This window comes from Python bivittatus, unplaced genomic scaffold (assembly GCF_059951505.1).
Source record: "Python bivittatus isolate LINGU-HERP-01145 unplaced genomic scaffold, Pbiv_v1 ctg000980_np1212, whole genome shotgun sequence".
Lineage (NCBI taxonomy): Eukaryota > Metazoa > Chordata > Lepidosauria > Squamata > Pythonidae > Python > Python bivittatus.
This window is the reverse complement of record NW_028277125.1, coordinates 12,751,629-12,774,822: the sequence shown is the minus strand read 5'-3', so window position 1 is coordinate 12,774,822 and position 23,194 is coordinate 12,751,629. Positions and strand designations below refer to the sequence as shown.

At 37.6% G+C, this 23,194-nt stretch overlaps 1 protein-coding gene across 1 annotated transcript in view; it reads left to right on the top strand.

The window, feature by feature from the left end:
* NLGN1 (neuroligin 1) overlaps positions 1-20,937 on the top strand; it is a 455,947-nt gene extending 435,010 nt beyond the window's left edge. The window contains exons 4-6 of the mRNA XM_088132065.1: positions 6,250-6,462; positions 14,648-15,437; positions 17,596-20,937. Coding sequence (XP_087988191.1) covers positions 6,250-6,462; positions 14,648-15,437; positions 17,596-18,412 — 1,820 coding nt within the window. The 3' untranslated portion in view covers positions 18,413-20,937. The remainder of the gene's footprint in view (positions 1-6,249; positions 6,463-14,647; positions 15,438-17,595) is intronic.
* The last annotated feature ends 2,257 nt before the right edge of the window (positions 20,938-23,194 follow it).

Genomic DNA, 23,194 nt, shown 5'->3' with positions numbered 1-23,194 from the left:
AAGCATTCTTCAAAGAAAATTGTATCTGCTAATATTCACTAGAGTGCAATATTATTATTTGATTTTATGTGCCGATTATTTGAGTGTATCATTTGCCACTGTAGGATATCAGGACCAGATAGAACTGCCAACAAATTCAAGCAAATGTAAATGCCATCTTTTCAACCCATCCTCCCACAGATTTCAATTTTTGTTTTTGTCCTCTGTCTTGGCAGTGTGGGGAATCTTTCTGCCCAGGCAGTTCATGGAAAGCTCTTAGGAAAAGAATAACAGCTTGTTCAGAAAGCTCAACAACATATCCTCTGGGAAAGGAACTTGGGCAATGTTAAAAGAAGGCAAGGTTGTTTCTCCTAGGTTACTCTGCAGGGAGATCAATATGACTTTGAAACTGATGTAGGTTGTACTGGGACACGAGATCTCTACAAGCGGGTTGGAAATAATGTTTCCATCACTATTTGGCTGCACAGAAACAAAATTAATAATGAAAACATACAAACACAGAGTACATTAGATCTGAGGATCGAAGGGTCTGCAGGAAGAAAAGTTTCAAAGGCCACCCTTGGGATAGACCTTTGGACTTTTAAGCTCCACAAAATGAAAGGGAATGAAGCAAGAGTCTCTCCTGAAGAAATTCATATTCAACTTACAGAGTTTGCAGTAGCAAAGAAGCATGCAGGTTCTCCATCAAATAGGTCCTCACTCACCTAAATTCCATAAGAGAAATGGAGACTCAGGAGAGGCCCTCCATTCAGAATAAAATTCAACCAAACTTAAGCACTGTTAGGGCCCTTTAAGGTTGTAAGGAATGTACTTCAGTGGAGTTACAGGTACTTAGATATACCGTTCAGTTTCTTACATTTGTACAGAAACCCTCAACAGTCTGAGCCAGGGTGGTTTCTTGAGATGTTTTCATCTCAAATTGCTAGACAGGAATGGAATGTGTGGCTTTTTTGGTACAAAAGTCTGATGCATGGGAATAAAGGCTGAGGCTGTAATCCTACATCCACTAACCTGGAAAAAAAAGGCCCATTGTAGAATTATGTGGTTCATAGCTTCCAGGTGAGACTATTCTACTTTGCAGCTGGACTGGGAAAAAATGGTAGTTAGAACCCAATTGTATTCAGGAGTATATCATGTTACAAAGGGTGCTTCCTCCCTGCTGAGTTGAAGTCCTCTTCATTGAGTTACCTGGTTTCCCTCTGAAGTAAGAGGTGAGAAAACCTTGAGGCTGCATTTGGAAGGTGGTAGAATAAGGGAAGATAGTATTTTAACCCTGGTAGAGCTAAGAATGATTTAAAGCTGCTTAATCCTAGATGGGGAAACCATGGGGGGTACTGGGGAAAGTAAGTGTTGCTTGGATTTGTTGGGGCTCTGGTTAAAGTGAGGGAAAGGCCTTGGACCCTCTTCCCACTGTTGAGCTGAAGTGTTCCTCACCCATCCTTGAAGTGGCAGAAAATAATACTTTTATGAAAATTTCTGTCCCTTTTGCTGATTCCTGTCCTGCCTGTATTGCCTGTTGCCAATCTCTACTAGTAAAGAATAGTGACAAGGGCTAATGCATTTTACATCTCCTGAAGCTGTCTTTACATATGTGGGGAAAAACTCTACTTTTACACTGGGTCACCTAACAACAATGTAAGACTGTTTCACTCACTGGTTAATGGTGAGATGAAAGCAATGAAATTGGTATTGATATCCAGCAGCAGCTGCAGGGGAAGGAAGTCAAAACAGGCAAGGTAGTGGTTGCAGCATCATAATCAAAACCCTGCTACTTTATACCAACATACAAAGGGGCAGGCCTTCTGTTGCAATGCTGCGATCCCCATCTTGCCTATATTTGACACACACACAGAGATTCGCTGTTCCCACTGGTAGCCCCTATCCTGCTCTTCCACTTTACCAGGCAGCTCCCCCAGCCTGATGATCTGCTGTTTCACAGGTTTATTTTGACAGTGGGTTTAGCCTGTTTGGCAGTGTGCACAATCAGTGTTAAGTTGCCATCGTTTTCTGCTGTCTCAGAAATGGATGGAAGAATCAACCCAATATTGGGTATCTCTTGCCCTAACTCAAAGCAAGTTTATTCACTTGGCAGTTGTTGCATTTGAGTAAATCCTACACAGAGTAGATTGTTGAATACCTTGTTTGTAACTGAATTATCAATGTATAAATTTAATAAAGCTGTGGGCTTGTTTATGCCACCTCATTTCTTTATTCACCAAGTGTGCACTTTGAAAAAAAAAAACGCGTGCTAGATCGAAAGGCAATTGCTGGCTGTTTTTGAGCTGATTGCTAAGGCTTGTGTAAAAAGTTTATTTCATTTCTTTTATTGAGCCTTATCTTACTCTTGGTGGGCATTAAACCTTTACTATGTATTTCTTTATACATCTTTCATCTCTATGGGGGACAAGCAAAATAATGGTTGTGGATCTCTCCTTAGGACATCTTTCAGAGTGCTCCAGATGGAGCGAGAGGAAGAAGGTTGACTGATGAGCCTCCAGAGGCATGCAGTGTATGGCAACAGTGAATGCTGTATTCAATACACACCCAACTGTGAAAGAACATACACTATTTTATATCTGAATATGCTTTCCACGTTCTGATACTGTGGATTCTTCTTAGTTACTCAACAATATGCTAAACTGTGTTGTTGTTTAAATGGCATAGCCAATCTAATTGAGATGCACCATTTTCCACATTATGGACATATGTGTCTTAGTGTTCACAGTACAACTGTCTATCTAATAAACCACAATTGGGAAGGAGATATGAACTGGCCTTCCCCAGTGAGGGTTTAATAGGATCATAATTCCTGATAGTCTGGTTCTGCATAGTCACCACCATGCTGGCTGGCTGGAGACAATGAGAGTTATAGCTCAAGAGCTTGGAAGGCACCAGGTTGGGGAGGCTGATCTGAACCCACACATTTATTTTTTTCCCACTGCAGAAATAAACTCTGTGATTTATCTTAAGTCGTAGATCTTACAGAGGACACAGGATTTATTTTGAGTTGTAGATTGTACAGGGGACTCAAACGGAACAGTGTAATTTAAAGGAATTTAAAACCTTTTTCTGTTGGGCAGCCTTTCCCCTATTGTAGAGCAATGCCAATTCAGTGGAGTAGCTAGAATACCCAGAACTTGGTTTGTGTTTTCCCCTCTAATTTATGCAGATTTTACATGCAAAGAAGAGGGTTCTCTCTGCATAGCGGCTGTCCTGTTATGATGTGGTTCTGACTGACAAGCACAAGATGTAGGCAACAGAGCACAAATCAGTGTGTCCAGTAGTACAGAAGACAGCGTTCACATTAAAGATAAGCAAGCAAAGGGAAACAGGAGCAATTCAAACAGTACTAGGTCATGTATCTGAAGCAAAGCCATCTGAAGAGTCAGGTACAAAAGACTACAAGGAGTAGGAGATGTACTCTTAGAATTTGGTCCAAGTGTTGGAGGGTGTCCAAGACTGAATACTTTTATACTCCTACCTTTAGAGTTCCACAGTTATACGTGAGTGAGACTTGAAAAGGGCAAAGTCTCTGCCTCAGGTGAAAGAACAAAATCTAATCAGATTAAGGCATAGGAAGGACCAATTTCAATTAAATATTAAAATAAATTATTTAACATAATTTGGCAATATAGCCCATTATGTAGGGTGGAATGGATGAGCTTTTCTGTCTGGGGACCCATCTGTTGCCAGTGTTCTAGCTGTCAAGCCAGCACCTGGATTAGGTGGCCTTGTAGCTATGATTCTGTGATTGCCAGTCTGAAACTGCCAGCACAAACAGGAAAGTAATCAGTCATTCTCTCCAAGGATTCTAGAGTTAGGAAGACTTCACCTAGGGAAATTATAAGAGTAATAGGGGTACAGGTCTTTGGAGGCATAAGTGTCCACAGGGAGCAAGCAAGGGTGCAGTTATGGGTTGGGGAATAAAGAATGTGTGGCAACATCATACAAATGCAGTGAACGGTGTTCTTCTGCCACATATAAGGATGCAAAGACACAATGCATGCTGACATCACCCCATGCATGTTATTATTTGGGTGTCATCACAGTTTACTGAAGGCACTGCCGTTTCTAAGGGCACTTCACTTTCTTGAAAACTAAAGCAAAATGCACTTTTCAAAACTTCTGCAAAACAGAATTCTTCTTCTAAACAACAGAGCAGCTGCATCGCTTCATTGGATAGATGTTACCAAAGCTAAATATGTTGTTGAAGTGTTTGTCCCCATCTTGATCTTGATCTTGATAATTTATCGAGATCTGGATCCTGGCAACTTATGGATGCTGGCCAATCAGCACAGTTTTAATGCATAGTTTTTAGATACACAAGATGAAGTAGATGTATCCTAGTAATAAGGATATTATTTCCTTCAGAGCTCTGGCATCATTAACATAATATCTTATGTTATATATAATATAGTACCTGCTATATCTTTTCTTCATAGTACTGTGGGGTTTTGTTGTTGGTTTTCCATGATGCAGATCACTTCATTATCAAAAGCTTCTGGAACTACCACATATAACAGGGTATTTGGCAATGCGATACCACCTTCAAAGCAGTTGAACTAAATACAGTTAAATAAAATAATCATTTTTCTCAATGAAGCCTTTGGAACAGCCTTCAGACAATTCAGACCACACCTTCCTTAGCTCTTCAGAGAGGCATACAGGGACTTTTGAAGGTTCTGCTGCCTGAATGGTGACATGTCAGGATCTTGGTGGTGTTTATGTCCCTGATTTTTTATATTTAAATTTTATGTTGTTATTTGTAACTCAGAGACTTCAGAAATGGAGTGGTATATAAGCCAGAATAACAAATAGTAAATAAAAATTATGGGAGATTTAATTATTTCTCAAGATTTGGGCCTTTTTTTTAAAAAATGTACCTGCCTTACTAAAGAACATCTTGGAAGGTAAACAACATCAATACCTGTATGTGAAGGTGTCTTGTGATATCTCCAAATGTGTTTCAGATGTCACACATGTGACAGTATGGTTGTTAGAGGGATTTGTATTACAACCATGAAATTCTCTTTGACCTGAAGAGGCTTCACTCAGATTTACATGTTTGTTTGTTTGCAAGGTGTATCTACCACTTTGATATGTCATAAAACAAACTTTACCAAAGATGTTCAATTGCTTAGGGCCAATAGACTAGAATTATTTTGTCACTGAAGTCCTTAAGTTATTAGAGCAATTTTCTTCCCTCAGCCTAAGAACACAGAAAGCCCTAAAATACCTCATTTTTCCTCTCTTATTACAGTTGTTAATAAAATGCCATTCTTATCATTCATTATGCAAAGGGAATTATAGATATGCCAACTCATTTTTTTATTAAAAGATGAAATGGATTTTTTTTTTCTTCTCATCATAATTAAAGGTTGTTTCCCATTTTCTGTAATTAAACCCTGTTATGAAAAGAAGTATGTTTTTTTAAAAAAAATCTTAGTGAAAGGTTTATGGAGTCTTGGTCTTTCTAAAGCAACTTGCGGACTTTTGCCCTCTGGGAAAATTGAGGGATTTAATCCCAGTTCTCTGCTTTGAGTGATGAGATATAAGGTTAAAGATCAGTATTTGCAATTTTCACAGCCTGATCTGTGCCTCTTAGACAAAGTTTGCTAATAGCATCAGTTGAAAGCCACAAAATATGGGCATGAGAAAAAATGCCAATGAGTTGGGGCTGAATCCTGCATGGTGTGTGAACCCAACCCATCTGGTTCACAGATTGGACTCGGGAAGAGGGTTGTGTGGTGAACTGAAATGAATTTGTATACATAATGCACTCATGCTCTATGCCCCCAGCTCCTTCTCTTTATTGTCTTAAAAAAAAACAAAAAACTTAGGTCTTCCCACTGTCCTGTACATTCCTCTCAATGGGAAATGTACATTATGCCTAATAAGCTTCAACTTAGAGCCTCCCTGTGCTGTAAAACAAATTGCAATGGAAGTTTCCGTTAGCATGCCATTCTGCACTGAAATCAGCCTATCTTCTTCAAAAGCGCCTGCATAATGCATGCAGTCATTTATAATTCATAGCGTTATTACAATAAATACCCAAGGATTTGTAGTGGGAATGATGAGTCACTTGTAAATTGTTGCAAAGTGGATAAAGAACAAAATGTATTTACATAGTGCTTAACTCCTGTTACATTTGAAAGCAGTTGGCTGATGAGAACAGCACAAGTATAATCTCAGATATACAATAATTTGCTCTAATTCCTCCCCCCCCCTTTCTTTTATTTTTACTTGCAGGTTTCTTGAGCACTGGGGATCAAGCAGCTAAAGGGAATTATGGTCTTCTTGATCTCATTCAGGCCTTGAGATGGACTAGTGAGAACATTGGGTTCTTTGGGGGCGACCCGCTGAGAATAACTGTTTTTGGATCTGGCGCCGGTGGTTCATGTGTCAATCTCTTGACTTTATCCCATTATTCTGAAGGTAACCGTTGGAGCAATTCAACCAAAGGTATTATTGCAGGTTGCAAATTTTGACGATTTTGGTGTCTGCATGCCACCGCCATGCCTACTATGTGATGCTCTTGCATATATGTTCTTGATGTAGCTAGATAATACCAAAAATTAGCTGGTCTTAGTCCACCTTTGCTTTGAGGTCATGTACCTACAATTTATGCAAATGCAATCTCTATGTATTTTTTCTGCCGTGACAGTTTTCTCTCTCCTATACGTGTACATATGTTTGTCTCTTTGTAATGGATTTCAGTGGTCTCAATGGCTTCAGGAATGTGTATGATAATTACTTTCACAAGTATTTTCACAAACATAATAAGGAGGTATTAATCATTTTCTTAAAAAATCTTCATTCATACTTTCAGAAGGGATATAAACTGAAAAGTACAAATGCAAATTATATGTAAGGTTTATTTATTTAATGCATTGATACATTGCTTCCCTGTAGCAAAAAGTATTTCACAGTAAGTAGTAAATAAATAAAAATTTGCAAAAAACTTAGTAATGAAATATAATTACCAGATGCCAATGATCTATAAACTATACTAATATTTTCCAGTTATTGAACAATAATTTAGAAAAATTATCAACTGTGATTCTATTATATATCCTAACTAAACTGAGGTCTATGTCACTACAATATTTATTTAGTGAAGGAATGGTTGTTTCACAGAAGCCTGTGAATCCCTCATGCTGGTCACTTTTCCAGTTCAGGTCTTCTGTTCATGGTTAAATTATATATTGTGTACAACAAAGTTTTGTTTTTTAATACCCTCCCATACTAAAACCCAGTTATCTAATGAATCAGTATGGTGGGATACAAAGGAGATATTCCTTCATTTGGCAGTTCTTTACACAATGGAATTTGTTCCTCAAAGATTTGGTGATGGCCACCAGGGTAGGTGGCTTTAAATGATAATTAGATGAAATCATGGAAGATAAAGTTATTGCTACCTACTGGTCACAAGATTTATACCAGCTGCTAGAAGACTATTGTTCCGAAAGTCAAGGTTGTGAGCTTTCAAAAATATTTCAAAATACTTTTGATACTCCATTAAAACTGGATGTTTGAAAAGCTATGCTATTGGACTGATCCATCAATGCTTTCTAAAGTTCTTAACAACTTAAATTGGAACAGGGTTTTTCCTACTTCTCATGGAACTTGATGGAAACATCTGTATTCTAGAGTTCATGCTAGCAGAACTTTTTCTTGTGAGAGAGTGGGTATATATCTGTATATCCATTTCTACATTTATATCTATCAAACTATATAGTAAGGGACTTTTTCTGGAGAGAGGGTTAGTGACATTTGCAACATACAGAAATCCAGTTGTATTTATTTGCTGATCAGAGGCCTATTTAAGGCACAGCTAATGGCAGGAGGATGGCGAACTCATTTACTATGAAGAAAATGAGCGCTTAGTTGAAAAGCTTTTGTTTTGAAACTATTATGAATTTCACTTGATACCACCCAAGGAAAAGACTAAAATTATCGATGTATCATGGTCATTACTATGGCTTTTCTTCTGCTCAGTAACTAACTCTCTTCTTTTTTACTGAATGAAAGCTGGAAGCAAGGGAACATAACTTCTCCCTCCTATTTGGCACACTTATACCATTTACCAACACCCCAACCCACTTCCCCTTTCTATTGACTCATTTGCAAGAAGCATAACTATAATTGAATTCTCGTGTTTTGTTTTGTTGATGTGGATTCATTTTAATGAAATCCAGCCCCTCCATAGAGTCCAAGACACCTTACAGACTTTAAAATTATGAATTAAAAAAGAAACTTTTAAACAATGAGAAAGAGCTGTCCAAAATAGTCAGCTCTATTTAAACCGATGCCCAACATTATACAGAAATTTGAAATATGTCTGGGAAAAAATTATGTTCTGTGTTGGACTACAGTAATGTCAGGGCTTATACTAATTGAGCTTTTCATGGGAGAGCATTTCAGTCTGTGTGTAATTCTTGAATGGATAATTTTGTTTTAATAGTCTGTGGCTCCTTTCATAGAAACATATGAAGAAGGTTGCCACTGAAAACTGGTGTATGAATGAGCTGTTCATTCCGTTCTCTCTCCTCTTTTAATTATATGTCTGAATTCTCTTTGTGACAACCTATAGCTAGTTATTACATTCAAATAGCAACTTACTCTTCTTGACATTTGCCCTCCAAACCAGAACTAGAACCACAAGCTGAGACAGACTTATTTCCAATTCTGATTTAGCAAACAAGGATAAATTACTGTTATAAGTCTGTAAGAGCAAATGATGGTTTGCCTGAAATTGGGATGAGGAGGAAATCAGAGCTGCAATTTTAGGAGAAATAAGAAGCCTGGGAGCATGGTTATATATTTCAAAGGAACTGGCCTTTGTTAAAATAAAGCCTTGAAACTCTTGAAATGAATAATATTTTCTATTAAACCGTTGGTTGGTTTTTTAAATTGTGTTTCATAGCTCCATAGAAACTTACCAAAAATTCCTTGGTAAGATCCATAACAATGTACACAAAATAAAATGCATGTTTTGTTCTGAGTTCAGGTTCAAAACACTTCCCCTCAAAATGTTCTGATGGACTGTTCCAAGTTGTCTGACTCCCAGTGGCCAAACTCTCAAAACTCATTGAAAATAGGAAAAAATGGGAAGTCAGAACAAACTCCTTATTTTCTCAGTTACCATTCTGGGATGATTGGCTAGTAGTGTTTGCTACCTGCTTCCTACCACATACAGAAAAAATGGTGAAGAGAGTGATTTTCAAAAAATATTAAACAAAATCCCATATCAAACAATGGAACCTGTAATTTTTTTTTTTTTTTTTAATGCCTTTGTATTCTGTCTGACAAGCAGAGATTAACCCATCTCTTTACAGGATTCTATACTTGTTTTATTAGGGGTGACTATCAAAAAAAGAAAAATGGGAGCGGGCTAGATCTCTTGCATTAATAATGTTAACAACAGAAAAATATATAAACACACTGCACCAGTGTTACTGCATTGTCAGCAACAACACCCAACAATACAATAAATCCAATGTATTAGGCTCTGGATTTTTAGCATTCTTCTTGAAGGTTGAATATCAACAAGACACAGGAATATAAATTTGGTACCTACTGCACACCCACCACGCACTCTAATCTTAACAAACGAATAAAACCAAAATAATAGTTGTGCAATTATAAAGACCATTGTAAGTTATATTGATTTGTTGAGCAGGTCCCCTAAAGCATGTTCCAGAACCTACCTTGGATTTCTGTGTGCTAATGAACAGAGTACCTTATCAGATGTCAGTGTATAGGAGATACCTGGAGATAGAAAGCTTGCAAAAACTTTTCCTTGTCATCATTCTTTTCATGTTTCTTCTACCATCATATTATATTTACAGCTAAGATTAATTGTTTGATATAGAGAAGAAGCGGAGGACTGATGGCCTGTGCTCAGTGATGTAAAGGAATCCAGTTCATTTTGAAAAGCACCTGACATAGAAGTTCTCTATCAGGCTAGAAGCAGATGGTCATTTTTAAGAGAGATGGAAGTGTCAAAGAGCTCAGCTTCCTATTAGCCTCTATGCAAATAATTTTTGCAGATGTGAAAGGCATCAAAAACTTACTGAAGCTATTTGCCAGAGGCAGAAAATGGTTAAGTACCTATATAGTGGTCAGAAATCTTTTGAAGCCCAGTCACTATCATACAATCCTGCATGATGCCCAACTGCAAATTACCCCAAATTTCGCAAGATCAGCAAATCTTGTAAGATTTCTGCATCCTCATCCTGAAATGCGGCAAGATCTCATGTGAGAAAATGGAAAACTCATGAGGTTCCATGGAAGATTTCAACATTCTTATGTTAGGTGTCATAAGTTTCAGTGTTCTCTCTTGTGTGACATTACATGCAATTTTAGATGTTGAGCTTTCAGGAACCATCATGAGAACTGACAAGTTGCAGGGGTTTGCCAATATTTAATAATGTCTATTTTAATTGAATTTTGGATGGGTAACATTTTAGAAGAACCGACTTCCATGTGCTGCAGGTTCTATATTGCTGACTCCTAACATGCATCAGTTTTGCTGTTTTCAAACTCTGAAAAACTGTTATCCTGAATGCTGCCTAAAGATATGAACTGCAGAATCAGTGGAAAGCTGCATTCTTGGATGGCTTCATTTGGAGGCTATGCAAAACACAGGAGATGGATCTTCATCTTCTGAATTTTGCATAGACTGGAACTTCATCATAGTCCTAGTAGGCTAGTAGCTACCATGTTAAGATCTCACTATGAGAGTAAATCTGAGGAAAAACAAATTGCAGTGATCAACAGAATGGTAGGCACCAATTGGAAGGCACATACTTTTTATTTCCTCCCAGAATGACTCCCAGAAGCGGGAGCTGGAGTGGAAAAGATGGGAGTCTCCAGCCCAACTGAGCTTGAATTAGTCTATTTTAATACTTGCCCCATTTTCCCCTATGAATAACCCCAAATTTTGGCTAATATAGAAAATCTGAAAGGTCAACCAAGTCCTAGAAGGCTCACCGCATTGAACAGCATTATGCATTGAGAGATACAAGGAGATACAACAGTTTTCCTCATTTATGGTATTCAGTTCCTGATGGCTTATCTAGAGAAGCAGTTTATCAGGGTTGCTATAGATACCTAGTAAGGAAAATCCATGCATGAATCAACGTGTCATCAGTGGCTTATAGAGGAAAGGGATTGAGGAGATTGTCTGCACTTTTAGATGAACAATATGAATTTATAGGATTGTAGGTTCACTGAAAGTGACAACTTGCATTTGAAATAACACCTCAAAATTTGCATATTAGGAAAAAACACAAAAACAAATTGTGGTAGAAAAAAATGCCTCCTGTAAAAAGTGTATGCACAAGGGGAATTGCATTTAAAAAATGCTCTGACCTCCACCCCCCAAATCCTTACAGATTCTAGTGCAGGTTTAGTGTTTTGCCAAATTCACAAACCGATACAGAAGCAGGCTGAAATGAACTTGTGGCAGGGTAAATGAGAAAGTGGAAGATTTTCACATCTCCAGTTGCAGATTGTTGCATCAGTTCTTTTGGAACTTTTTAACTTTCCACTGCCTTTCAATGCTTCTGAGAACTATTAAATTGCATGGCCCTGGGTTTCTAGACAGTGAGATCATTCATTCACTGCAGAGAAGGATTCTTATTTTCCAATTTATTTTCTGCTTTTCACCCATTAGGTTCTTGAAGTAGCATTCATTCAATTAAAATACCTTATTTTACAATTGCTTGAATGGTCTCTACAGTTAACTGCTGAAGCTGTGCTAATCCTTCAAGAGCAGGGCTTCCAAGTGGATGGGACTGTGTATAAGGTTCATATCTTTGAATCAATAAAGCAGTCACATCTTTTTCTAGATTCACAAACTAATTCCTATGCTACTCCAGGTTGCTTTTGTGGTTTCCCCATTAGAATGGAGAGAAAGGAACTTTCCAGGCAGTGTGGGGTGGACTGGAAAAGGATGTGTAAGAGTGAAAAGCCGTTCATTCCTCTGAAATGCCTCTGAAAAAGGATTTGTAGCAGACCTGGAATGCTATAGTAAATGCATTTCCTGATAGTTTCAGTAGCATGTTAGAAATTACTAAAACACATAGACATACACACACTGGGGAGGGAAGAATTGTCCCCATTTTTGTTTGCGCAAACATGATCCTCATTATTTTGGAAAGGTAGTACTTCTGTTGAGAGCCAGTTTGGTGTAGTGGTTGAGGCATCAGGCTAGAAACCAGGAGACCGTGAGTTCTAGTCCTAACTTAGGCACGAAGCCAGCTGGGTGACCTTGGGCCAGTCACTCCCTCTCAGTCCTAGGAAGGAAACAATGGCAAACCACTTCCGAAACCTTGCCAAGAAAACTGCAGGGACTGGTCCAGGCAGTCGCCAGGAATCAAAAACTGACAGGAAGGAAGGAAGGAAGGACTTTTATCACAGATTCTCCCATGGACTTACTCTGCCATCAGTCTAAACAGACATGGGTATTACTGGATATGGCTTCAAACCCCCTTAGAAAGCAAAGTGGCCTCTGCCAATTAGCTGATTGTGTCACTGGACACCTTCATCCCAGGCTCACTTTGCTTCCCAAGTCAGTTTGAAGCCATTGTTGCAACTACTAAGAGAAAGGAATCAGAAGTCAGCCTGAGAAGTCGTCTGGGTTGCGAATTTTATTCTGAATGTGCATGGAATCAATCTATACTAAGGGTTATGCAAGCTGTTTAGAAGCCTCCATGTGTAAAGAATGCATGTTTTCTTAAAGTATACTAAATAGAATTCTGATAATCTCTTTCTGTATATACAGATACATTTTCTCTAACAGTGCTTGTTTAAAATCATATTTGCTCTTGATGCGGGGTATATGAAAGTACACATTTGCAATAAAACAGATACAAATCCTTATTTTGATAAATCACAAAGAACATCACGCCATTAAAACATGCAAAATTTTCAAGAAATCTGTGTTGCAGTCTGAATGGAGCAGAAAAGGACATTTTGTATAGGAATTTTCACAAGATGTTTTTCTTCTAAATGATCCATTTAGTGATTGGCAGATCAAGTCCAAATCCTCTATATCGGTGTTCCTCAACCTTGGGAACTTGAAGATGTGTGGACTTCAACTCCCAGAATTCCCCAGCCAGCCATGCTGGCTAGGGAATTCTGGGAGCTGAAGTCCACACATCTTCAAGTTCCCAAGGTTGAGGAACACTGCTCTATATGCCCTATTTAAGTAACATTATAGACACTGATAAACAACTAATAATGACTTTGTTGTCCCTATTTCAATAAATATGGCATAACCTCCATTGTTATTTTCTTCCTCCCTGCAAAGAAAGTGAGGGATATATGAGGGATAAATGTTGACCACTGGTAGAGCAATAATACTCCTTGCAATGCTTGAACAGAGTGATAAATGTCTGGAGATTTAAAAACCAACTTTTTGCTTAATCCAAACTAAGGAAACATGAGAAAAGAGTTCATTGAATGTTTTTTATTGTTTATATTCCATGATATAAGTAACCAACAGAGAAACAACAAGCTATAAATAAAATAAATTAAGCAGAAATTCATGAGGTTTTCTGGTAAAAAAAAGTACTTCTTGTGGCATTTTGTATAACAATGTTTCAAAATGTGGCATATTCTTTATGAATTATAACTTGAAAGAGAGCAACAAATCCTTGTGCATTAATCTTTTGCAACACTGTTTCAACCTGCACTAAATTCTGTAGGCCATATGCAAAAATCTAAAATAACACTGTACAATCAATTGTGCCCCATTTCATGTTTCTTTTTCTCCTTTCTTTCTTTCCCCAATTAAATACCTCAGAATTGGCAGTTACCTACTGTGCCTAGATGGACTGAAACTGTTAAAAATGTGTATGTTAAAAAATAAACTTGCAGGATGCTGACATTTTATTACCTGTCAAATATGGCTTATTAGCAGAACTGTAGTTTACTAGGTCAGCTGATCCCTATTTGTCTGCCTATTCAGGCTTCCAGAAACTGGAACTGAAGTCTTGTCATAAAAGATATGGCCCATTTTTAGAAATTTGAAATAGGGGCTCCTTCAAATTGGATAATGAAGTATGCCACAAAGCTTGTTTAAAAGCATAACAGGGATTAAAAAAAAAATCTGTCTGTCTGTGGTTGCTAACAGTTCCTTTTAAAGTTTTATATGAAAACAGTCTTAAATAGCTTTTACTCTCTTTCATTATTAATCTACAATAATGATATATAGTTCATATTTTGACATAAGTATGTCATATAATTTAATTGCCCATTTTTCAACCAATCACGTCTTCCCTTTTCTCTCCCTTCCTTCTGTTCTCTTCCTCCTCCTCCTCCACTATTTCTTCTTTCCTAATTACCCATAGAAAGACTGAAGGGATAGAAGAGTGAAAGAGGAACAGTAGCAACTACTCCTGCCATACACAATCTCAGTAGAGAGAGGTAGCACTGGATCATTAATAGCACATTATGCAAAGTGTCCCCTATCTGCCAGTCTTCCCTATCTTTCTTCTGCTGTATGGCAGTAGTACTTGCTGCTACTAATTATTTTGTAACAATGAAATCTTAATTCAGATATTTTAAGCATGTGATCCCATTGTCATTATCGAGTATCATTTTTTTTCCTAACCTTCTCCTCTACTTTATCACACAGGACTTTTCCAAAGAGCAATCGCTCAAAGTGGAACAGCTCTTTCCAGCTGGGCAGTCAGTTTTCAGCCTGCAAAATATGCCAGGATGTTGGCAACAAAAGTTGGTTGCAATGTATCGGACACAGTAGAATTAGTAGAATGTCTACAGAAGAAGCCGTATAGAGAACTCGTTGATCAGGATATTCAACCAGCCCGATACCACATAGCCTTTGGTCCCGTTATTGATGGGGATGTGATACCAGATGACCCCCAGATACTGATGGAACAAGGAGAATTCCTCAATTACGACATTATGTTGGGTGTTAACCAAGGAGAAGGGCTTAAATTTGTGGAAAACATTGTCGACAGTGAAGATGGCATATCTGCTAGTGATTTTGACTTTGCCGTGTCAAACTTTGTTGATAACTTATATGGGTATCCTGAAGGCAAAGACATCCTGAGAGAAACTATTAAATTTATGTACACAGACTGGGCAGATAGACATAATCCTGAAACAAGAAGAAAAACACTCTTGGCTTTATTTACTGATCATCAGTGGGTTGCACCAGCGGTGGCGACAGCTGATCTTCATTCAAATTTTGGATCGCCTACATATTTTTATGCCTTCTATCATCATTGCCAAACAGATCAGGTACCTGCGTGGGCAGACGCTGCTCATGGAGATGAAGTTCCTTATGTATTAGGAATTCCCATGATTGGTCCTACTGAATTGTTTCCTTGTAACTTTTCCAAAAATGACATCATGCTAAGTGCGGTGGTGATGACATATTGGACAAACTTTGCAAAGACTGGGTAAGTAGCTGAGGAGTATCAAGAATGTTAATGTAGATCAAGAAGGGAGCAAGCACACAAACAAAAAACCACGATCATGACATCTAGAACATAAAGAAGGATTTCTCTATTGGTGATTGTAATCTTCTTTCATGTTTACATACTACACAACATTACAGAGAAGAGAAATACATGTAAGGTTGTTAAAGGATAGTGTGGAAATTGAAATGTGGGCATCTGAAATAGTTTCAGGGAATTTATAATGGACCTGGGCAACCCTCAAACTCTAATACAGACATTCCCCAAAGCACTAGCACACACTGAAAAAAGACTATTTCTGATGAAGTGTCATTAAAATTTCCAGGTGATTGAATTTTTATGCTCTGACCATTTTCTCCCATGTAGCAAAACTCCCTGTCTATTATTCTGCTTCAGGCAGAGAGGAGTAACATACAGATGTCTGAGAAAGGTGGGTGGATTTCATGTGAAGGAATTCTAGTGGGATCTGATCGTAAATAACTTTCAGCATGTGTATCCAGTGGACATGAAGAAGGGAGAAATTGCACTGAACTGATTAATGCAAAGGTATCATTCCATATCTGCAGCAGCACTGAGACAGTGAACAAATAGCCCTACATTGTAAGGTCATTGCAGGGAGTACAATGAGTTGATAAATTCAGAATGTTTGAATATTCCAACAGTGCTTCTTGTTGTTATGATGTCAGCAGAGAGCTTGGTAATAATCGGCTCATTTAGCTCTATGGCAGCAAAGACATGAGTTGCTACTGCATTTAATGTAACATTACTTAAAACAGTTGTTGAAAAGGATATTAGACTGATTTATCAGTGAAAGTTTGGGTGAGGGAAATCTTCACCTTCAGAACTACAGTGGTACCTCGGGTTACAAACACCTCTGCTAACGAACTTTTCGGGTTACGACAAGCTCTGGCCGTAAAAAAATTACCTTGGTTTGTGAACTCCGCCTCGGGTTACGAACCGGATCCGTGGCCATTTTCCCTCCCGTGACACGGTCCGTGGCCATTTTCCGCCCCTGACACGTGGTCCGCGGCCATTTTCCGCCCCTGACACGTGGTCCGCGGCCACTTTCCCACCCCTAACACGTGGTCCGCGGCCATTTTTCCGCCCCTGACACGTGGTCCGTGGCCATTTTTCCACCCCTGACACGTGGTCCGCAGCCATTTTACGCCCCTGACACGTCGTAGGGAAGGGGACTCTCCCTCCAAGCAATAGCCGCCTCCCTGTCCTCCACGCCAGAACAGATTAACGGTAATTACATTGAACCTTATGGGGAAATTTCCTTCGGGTTGCGACCAATTCGGGGTGCGACCAGAGTCACGGAACGAATTAAATTCATAGCCCAAGGTTCCACTGTATTATGTCATTCAAAATTAGTTCCAGGAAAGAAAGAAAAATAAACAAACCCAGGATGGTTTTATACTTTGCTAAACCAGAGATATGAAATAAGTCTAGCTTGGAGAGGTACATACATTTGGAGAATTTTTACAAGCACACAGACATATTTTTTGCAGAAAGAAATGTACAGGTTACATAAAACATACTTTCATGGAAATGGCATGTAATAATTGCACAATTTGAAGCATTTTAAAAATAACTTGAATAAAAATGGTCAGATCTGGCTAACATTGGAATGTGTGCCATCTTAACATAGACTGGATTTAGACTGATCTAAATTTCCATTGGAGATACCTAGCTAGCTATTACAGGAGAAAAATTCTGGACTTGTTTGAACTGTGATCTTGCTAATGCAATATTATACATTTTTTTTCATATTATTGCTGTAAAGATGGTGATGATGATGATGATGATGAAAAGTATGAAATTATTAAACCTGAACTGAACCCTCTCATTATATTTTGCTTTATGGGTACTTGAGGGCTTAGTAAAGGATTGGATCTAGATTTAAAATACTTAAGGAAGATGCATTCAAATTATTGGGATTTAATTTAGGAGTAAATTTAGTTCCATTAATTTCATGCAGTCTATTCTAAATATAACTAAGGCTGAATCTTAGTCATACACGTAATGCAGCCTAATTTAATGCTATGTTTTGTGTAATGTTCTGCTAAGCAGGTAAAAATACTCTTAAAAAGAAATACCAATTTTCAAAAAAGCTTGACATTTCCCATTTTCCTCCTAGGGATCCAAATCAACCGGTCCCACAAGATACTAAGTTCATTCACACAAAACCTAATCGGTTTGAGGAAGTAGCATGGACAAGATACTCTCAAAAAGATCAACTTTATCTTCATATTGGATTAAAACCACGAGTGAAAGAACATTACAGAGCTAACAAGGTGAACCTATGGTTGGAACTAGTACCTCACCTGCACAATCTTAATGACATTTCACAGTATACCTCTACAACAACTAAAGTGCCATCAACTGATATTACTTTCAGGCCAACCCGGAAAAATTTGGTACCTGTAACATCAGCTTTTCCTACAGCCAAGCAAGATGATCCCAAGCAACCACCAAGTCTAATTTCAGGAGATCAAAGAGACTATTCCACGGAGTTGAGTGTTACCATTGCTGTGGGGGCATCCTTGCTGTTCTTGAACATTTTAGCCTTTGCAGCATTATACTACAAAAAGGACAAGCGGAGACATGACGTCCATCGGAGATGTAGCCCACAGCGTACAACTGCCAATGATCTCACCCATGCACAAGAAGAGGAAATAATGTCCCTCCAAATGAAGCACAGTGACTTGGGTCATGAATGTGAATCCATTCATCCACACGAGGTGGTTCTTAGGACCGCCTGCCCCCCAGACTACACACTAGCTATGAGAAGGTCACCTGATGATATTCCTTTAATGACCCCCAACACGATTACAATGATTCCAAACACTATACCTGGGATTCAACCCTTACACACATTTAACACATTTACTGGTGGACAGAATAACACTCTGCCCCATCCACATCCTCATTCACATTCAACAACTAGGGTATAGCCAAACAAGATGATACGAACTTTTATTTTTGGGGTGGATTCCAGTGGGTTACAATTGCTGAAGACTTAACTTGGCTTTCAACCTACAAGACTCTTATTATTTAAATTTGAAGGAATATTATGTGAATATACATATCAAGAACCTGAGGGAGTTGGGGGAAAATGAATTGTACATATATACAAATGAACTTTAAAAAAAAGAAAGCATAACTTTAGCAATTGCTTGAAGCAATTGTCCTGAATGGTACTTTTTACATTCACATTCAACTATTAATTTTTTTGAGGATTTAAGTTACATGATGGAATTAGGCACGTGCAACACAGGAGTGGGAGAGAAACTACAGCTGAAAAATTTAAATTCTATAAATATGCACAAGGGACACGTTAATGGAATGTCACATCATTTGCACCGGTTTTTATTTGGAACTGTTTTCTTGTGTAGACCATATTTACAGCTTTGGGTCAGTATCCAAAGCATCAATGCTGTTAAAGGCCTTAGAAACGGGCTCATGTGCTGAGATCTGCCAGTAAAAAAAGTAATCATATTCTGGAAGCCTGGCAGCTTCAACATTATCACACAAGTGCTGTCAGTATAAACATTGTGGGAATAAAGGAACTGAATATTTTTCGCACAATGTGCATGATAATTTATTATGCTTGGTGGGTGTGCTGCTGATTAAGCTGTCATTAAAATCTTTCTCATCCCATTGGAGTGTCCAACAGAAACTTATTTCCTTGATTGGCCTAACTTGAAGGAAGGTGTGTTTTCCAGGAGGGGGAAAAATGTAATTAAACCCCTGCCTTCCAGTAACAGAAGGCCCTGCAGTTGTTTTTACAGAAGCTTGATGGTACAAGTCAGTCTTTCCCAACTTAATGTCCTCCAGATGCATTGGGTTTATTTTTGGTGGGGAATTGGAGATGAAGTCCAAGACATCTGATGGGCAACATGTTGAGGAAATCTGCACTAAGGGCTGAGCAGTGAACAGAAGTGAAAAGGAAATGCAAGAATACTCTCTCCCCGCTCCACCACCACCACGCAATTAAGTTACAACATTAATAGGGCATCTTTTGATGAAGCATTTCCCATTTTGGTCTAGTTTCATGACAATCTCTTCCACTTATCTCAGTGATAATTCAATAAACAAAACAAGGAACAAAAAAGGTTCCAAGTTTTATTTGCTAGGAATATGTTGCAAGAGGTAAAAGTGCCCTTTCCGAAAATGATCACAACAAATACAACTTTCACTTATTCATATGGCCAGTTATCTTGCATGAGAACAAATTCACTTACACGATTTCCAAGTTACTCCCCTTTTTTGCTCTGTGTATTGTCCATGTATCACAGAGTGCACTGAAAGGAGATTCCTGTACTGTATTGATACCGTGATTGGAATAATGTCACCATCTGGAAATGTTTAATTCTGCGTCTTGTTTAATATTGGCTGGATCTGGGGAAAAAAAAAAAAGTCTAAAATGACAGGATGAGCTTTGCCCCTTTGCCCTTCCCTCCCAGTTACTTTTCAATTTTTTAAAAAATGGTCTGTCGTGGTCATTAAAAATAATAAAAAAAAGTTTGTATGTGTAATCATACATTTATATATTTAAAAAAGAGGGAAAAAAATAAGATGGACTAAAGAGCACAGCCCTGGTGAATACATTTTCTCTTTTCCTGTATTATATTTCTATTAGAGTACAGTTATGTGATTTTTATTTTATTTTGCATTTTTTCAAATGACTAGCAATTTTGATAGTTTGTAAGATAACGCGCAGAACTTTCTCTGACAAACTAACTGCAGTAACAGAAATGTTTCTTTTCAGTTACTCTTTTTCAAGATTGAAAGCTTATTACACATACAACAAATTGTATACAACTTGATGGGGAAAATTCTTTGTACTTCTGGGCCACTAATGTTGGCTCTACTGAGTGAAAAATAAAAGCTAATCTGAATAATGAACATTATAATTATTCCAATGCTAAGAGACCTGGTATCTGCTCATTAAAGAGCTCAAGTGTTTATTGCTGTTTTGTCATTTTTTAAAAAATGAAGTAATGGTAACTGTCTCAGAATAAAGAGTTATTTCTTGAGACCAATCTGGCTTTTGAAGACTTTTGTATGCTTCTACGAGTTCCAATATATTTATATAGACCTCAGCCTATATTTGGATTAAGTTCTCTTTGGAAAATGTTCCGTTTTTGAATGCATATTAGGTGCAATCTGTTGTACACTTACAGGGTAAGTTCTGTCACCAAACATCATGAGACTTTTGTATAGGACTGGGCTCCATGATTTCCAAATAGCATTTCCAAAATATTTGGCCCCAAAAAAATGGCATTTGCAAAAATGTTCAATGATTTCACACACACACACACACAAGATAAGATTTCAAATCATATTTTACAACAACCACAAAAAAGCATTTTTCTACAAAAAGAAAATGTCCTATCAAACATAAATGTTATCAGTCAAACTGGCAAATGCATTTTTTTAAAATTCTAAACATTTCGTTTAGCTTTATTAAAAAAAAAAAAAGTTAACACAGCAGGGAATGATGGTTGCAGTGATCAAAATAAATTGCATTTTGGCCGCTTGTCCCCCAGTAGAAGATAAAACAGGGAAAGTCTTCAAAATTCAGGGTGGTCTATGTGCAATTTCTGCCTGATGTGGTTGTGACTGTGACCTGCCAAATGTAAACCAATAAAAAGAACTGTTTGCCATTGGATAACTATTGTTGAATTAGAAGGTTGTATTTTGATATGTGATCAATGGAAGCAAAACTCTCTATATAGAGAGAGCATTTATATATAGATATAGATGTAGATGTAGATATAACAGATGGCCATAAACCAAAATGACACCTTGAAAAACATCAGAAAGCATTTTGATGTGGACTTCTTAACATCATTGGTACCAAATAAATTTCTATGCTAAGTTCATGGCAGACACATATCTCTTTATAACTTTTTCTATGTATACAGTCCCTGATTTAGTTAAAAATGGTTTTGATAAAATCTGAATATGATGCCATACGTAACCTATTATTTGGGTGGGGGAACTCAATCAATCATTGCATTATAACTGATGGAAACTCATTATGAATGATGGAAATGCCCAATTCTGAATTGCGCCAGAGAATTTGCTGCTGAATAGTAAATGGCAATGGAACAAAAGGAACCATGATTAAAAATACAGGATATAATCACATCAAATTATTTTCAATTAAAGGTAATTAGACTTGTTTTCTGTCTTAGTATCGCTCAGTTCTCTGTATTGGCTCCACCCAAATTTTAGCATTAAAGCTCCCAGCAAGCCAGTCAAAATCCGAGTATGTTCTCGATCTCCCTCCCCCACAAAATTCATATGTCCATTTAATGGTTTTTGTTATTCTTTTCACAAAATCAGGGTAGAAATTTCACACTCCGATCCTGTATAGTTGGCAGTGAAACTCAATATATAGTTAGTGCATAAAAGCAGCTATAGTTATACCCCAGATGAGAATATAGATTCGGCTTAGAATCTCATTTTAATATATAAATGGAGATCTTATGCATGAACTCATTTTGATGGAGAGCAGACTTACTTCAAAGAACTACTTCACAAGAATGAATGCGAACACCACTGTGAATAAAGGAGTTATATATCCAAAGGCCACAAACCTGTAGAAACCACCAAATAAGAATGCTTGTGTGCAACAGGAGAACTTCATCATATAGAACAGAGTTTAAAGCCACTGAACCTCCATAGAAAACCCATTGTTTTTTATTCCTTCCACTTACTATGTTACTACTGATTCAAAATAGTAGAAAGCCTTATATAAAGTGTATAATTTGGGAACTTCTAAACTAGCATTGACAAATAAATACATCAACGGAAACATACAAATGTAAGAAATAGTGTGAAAAATGTAACATATAAATGTTTCAATATGATTTTCCCTTCCTTTTCAAAACCTAGACATTCAGAAAATTGAACTGAAAATGGTATTATTTTCTTAAATGCATATTTTTACAAGTAAGGTTTCAAATGGATCAAAGAAAATTTACAATTGGCATTTTGTATAATTTCTATTTTCTCCTTGTGCCTATGCATTCATACATTTTTGCACTTATTGAAGAAGAAAAATAATGCATCTGCATAAGAAAAATAATGCCATGTCCTCATTCCTCATACATTATCCAATTTCCTAATGCATCTTGAAAATGTAGACCATTTGGAGAATACATCAGCGAGATATTTGATGGGGTACAATTCAAGGGAAAAAAATAACTCTATTCCTTACTTCAGATGACAGATACCTAACTATCTCACAAAGCAGAGACATATTGTGAATATGATGCCAGTAAGATGAGTCTTAAAGCCCTGGAAGTCTCCATTCTGCCTTTCAAAAGCTGCAATATCATTGGGATTCTACCTCTCCCCTCCCCATCATACATTCCAAGTACATCACTTGACCTGCATTGTTTTGATGGCTGTGCATAAAATAAAGGATTGAGACAGAGCTATACATTTTAAACATGGTGGAAACAGTAGGATCTTTGCTGGTCTATATGCTTTGCTGTTATGGGACAAGCTTTAATGTTCTGAAATTATTTGCATTAAGACAATGAGCTCTACTACCAGTTTATGTAATTAATGTGGTGGATGCATCCTGGGGATGGAAAGCAGCAATACTGTATCCCCCAGAGTGCATGGTTGGTAGTGCTGTTTTCTGAAAAGGAACATGTTGCTGAAGTAGCTGTTCTAAAATTGGGGAAGTACTAGCAAATGAGCAATAATAAGGTATT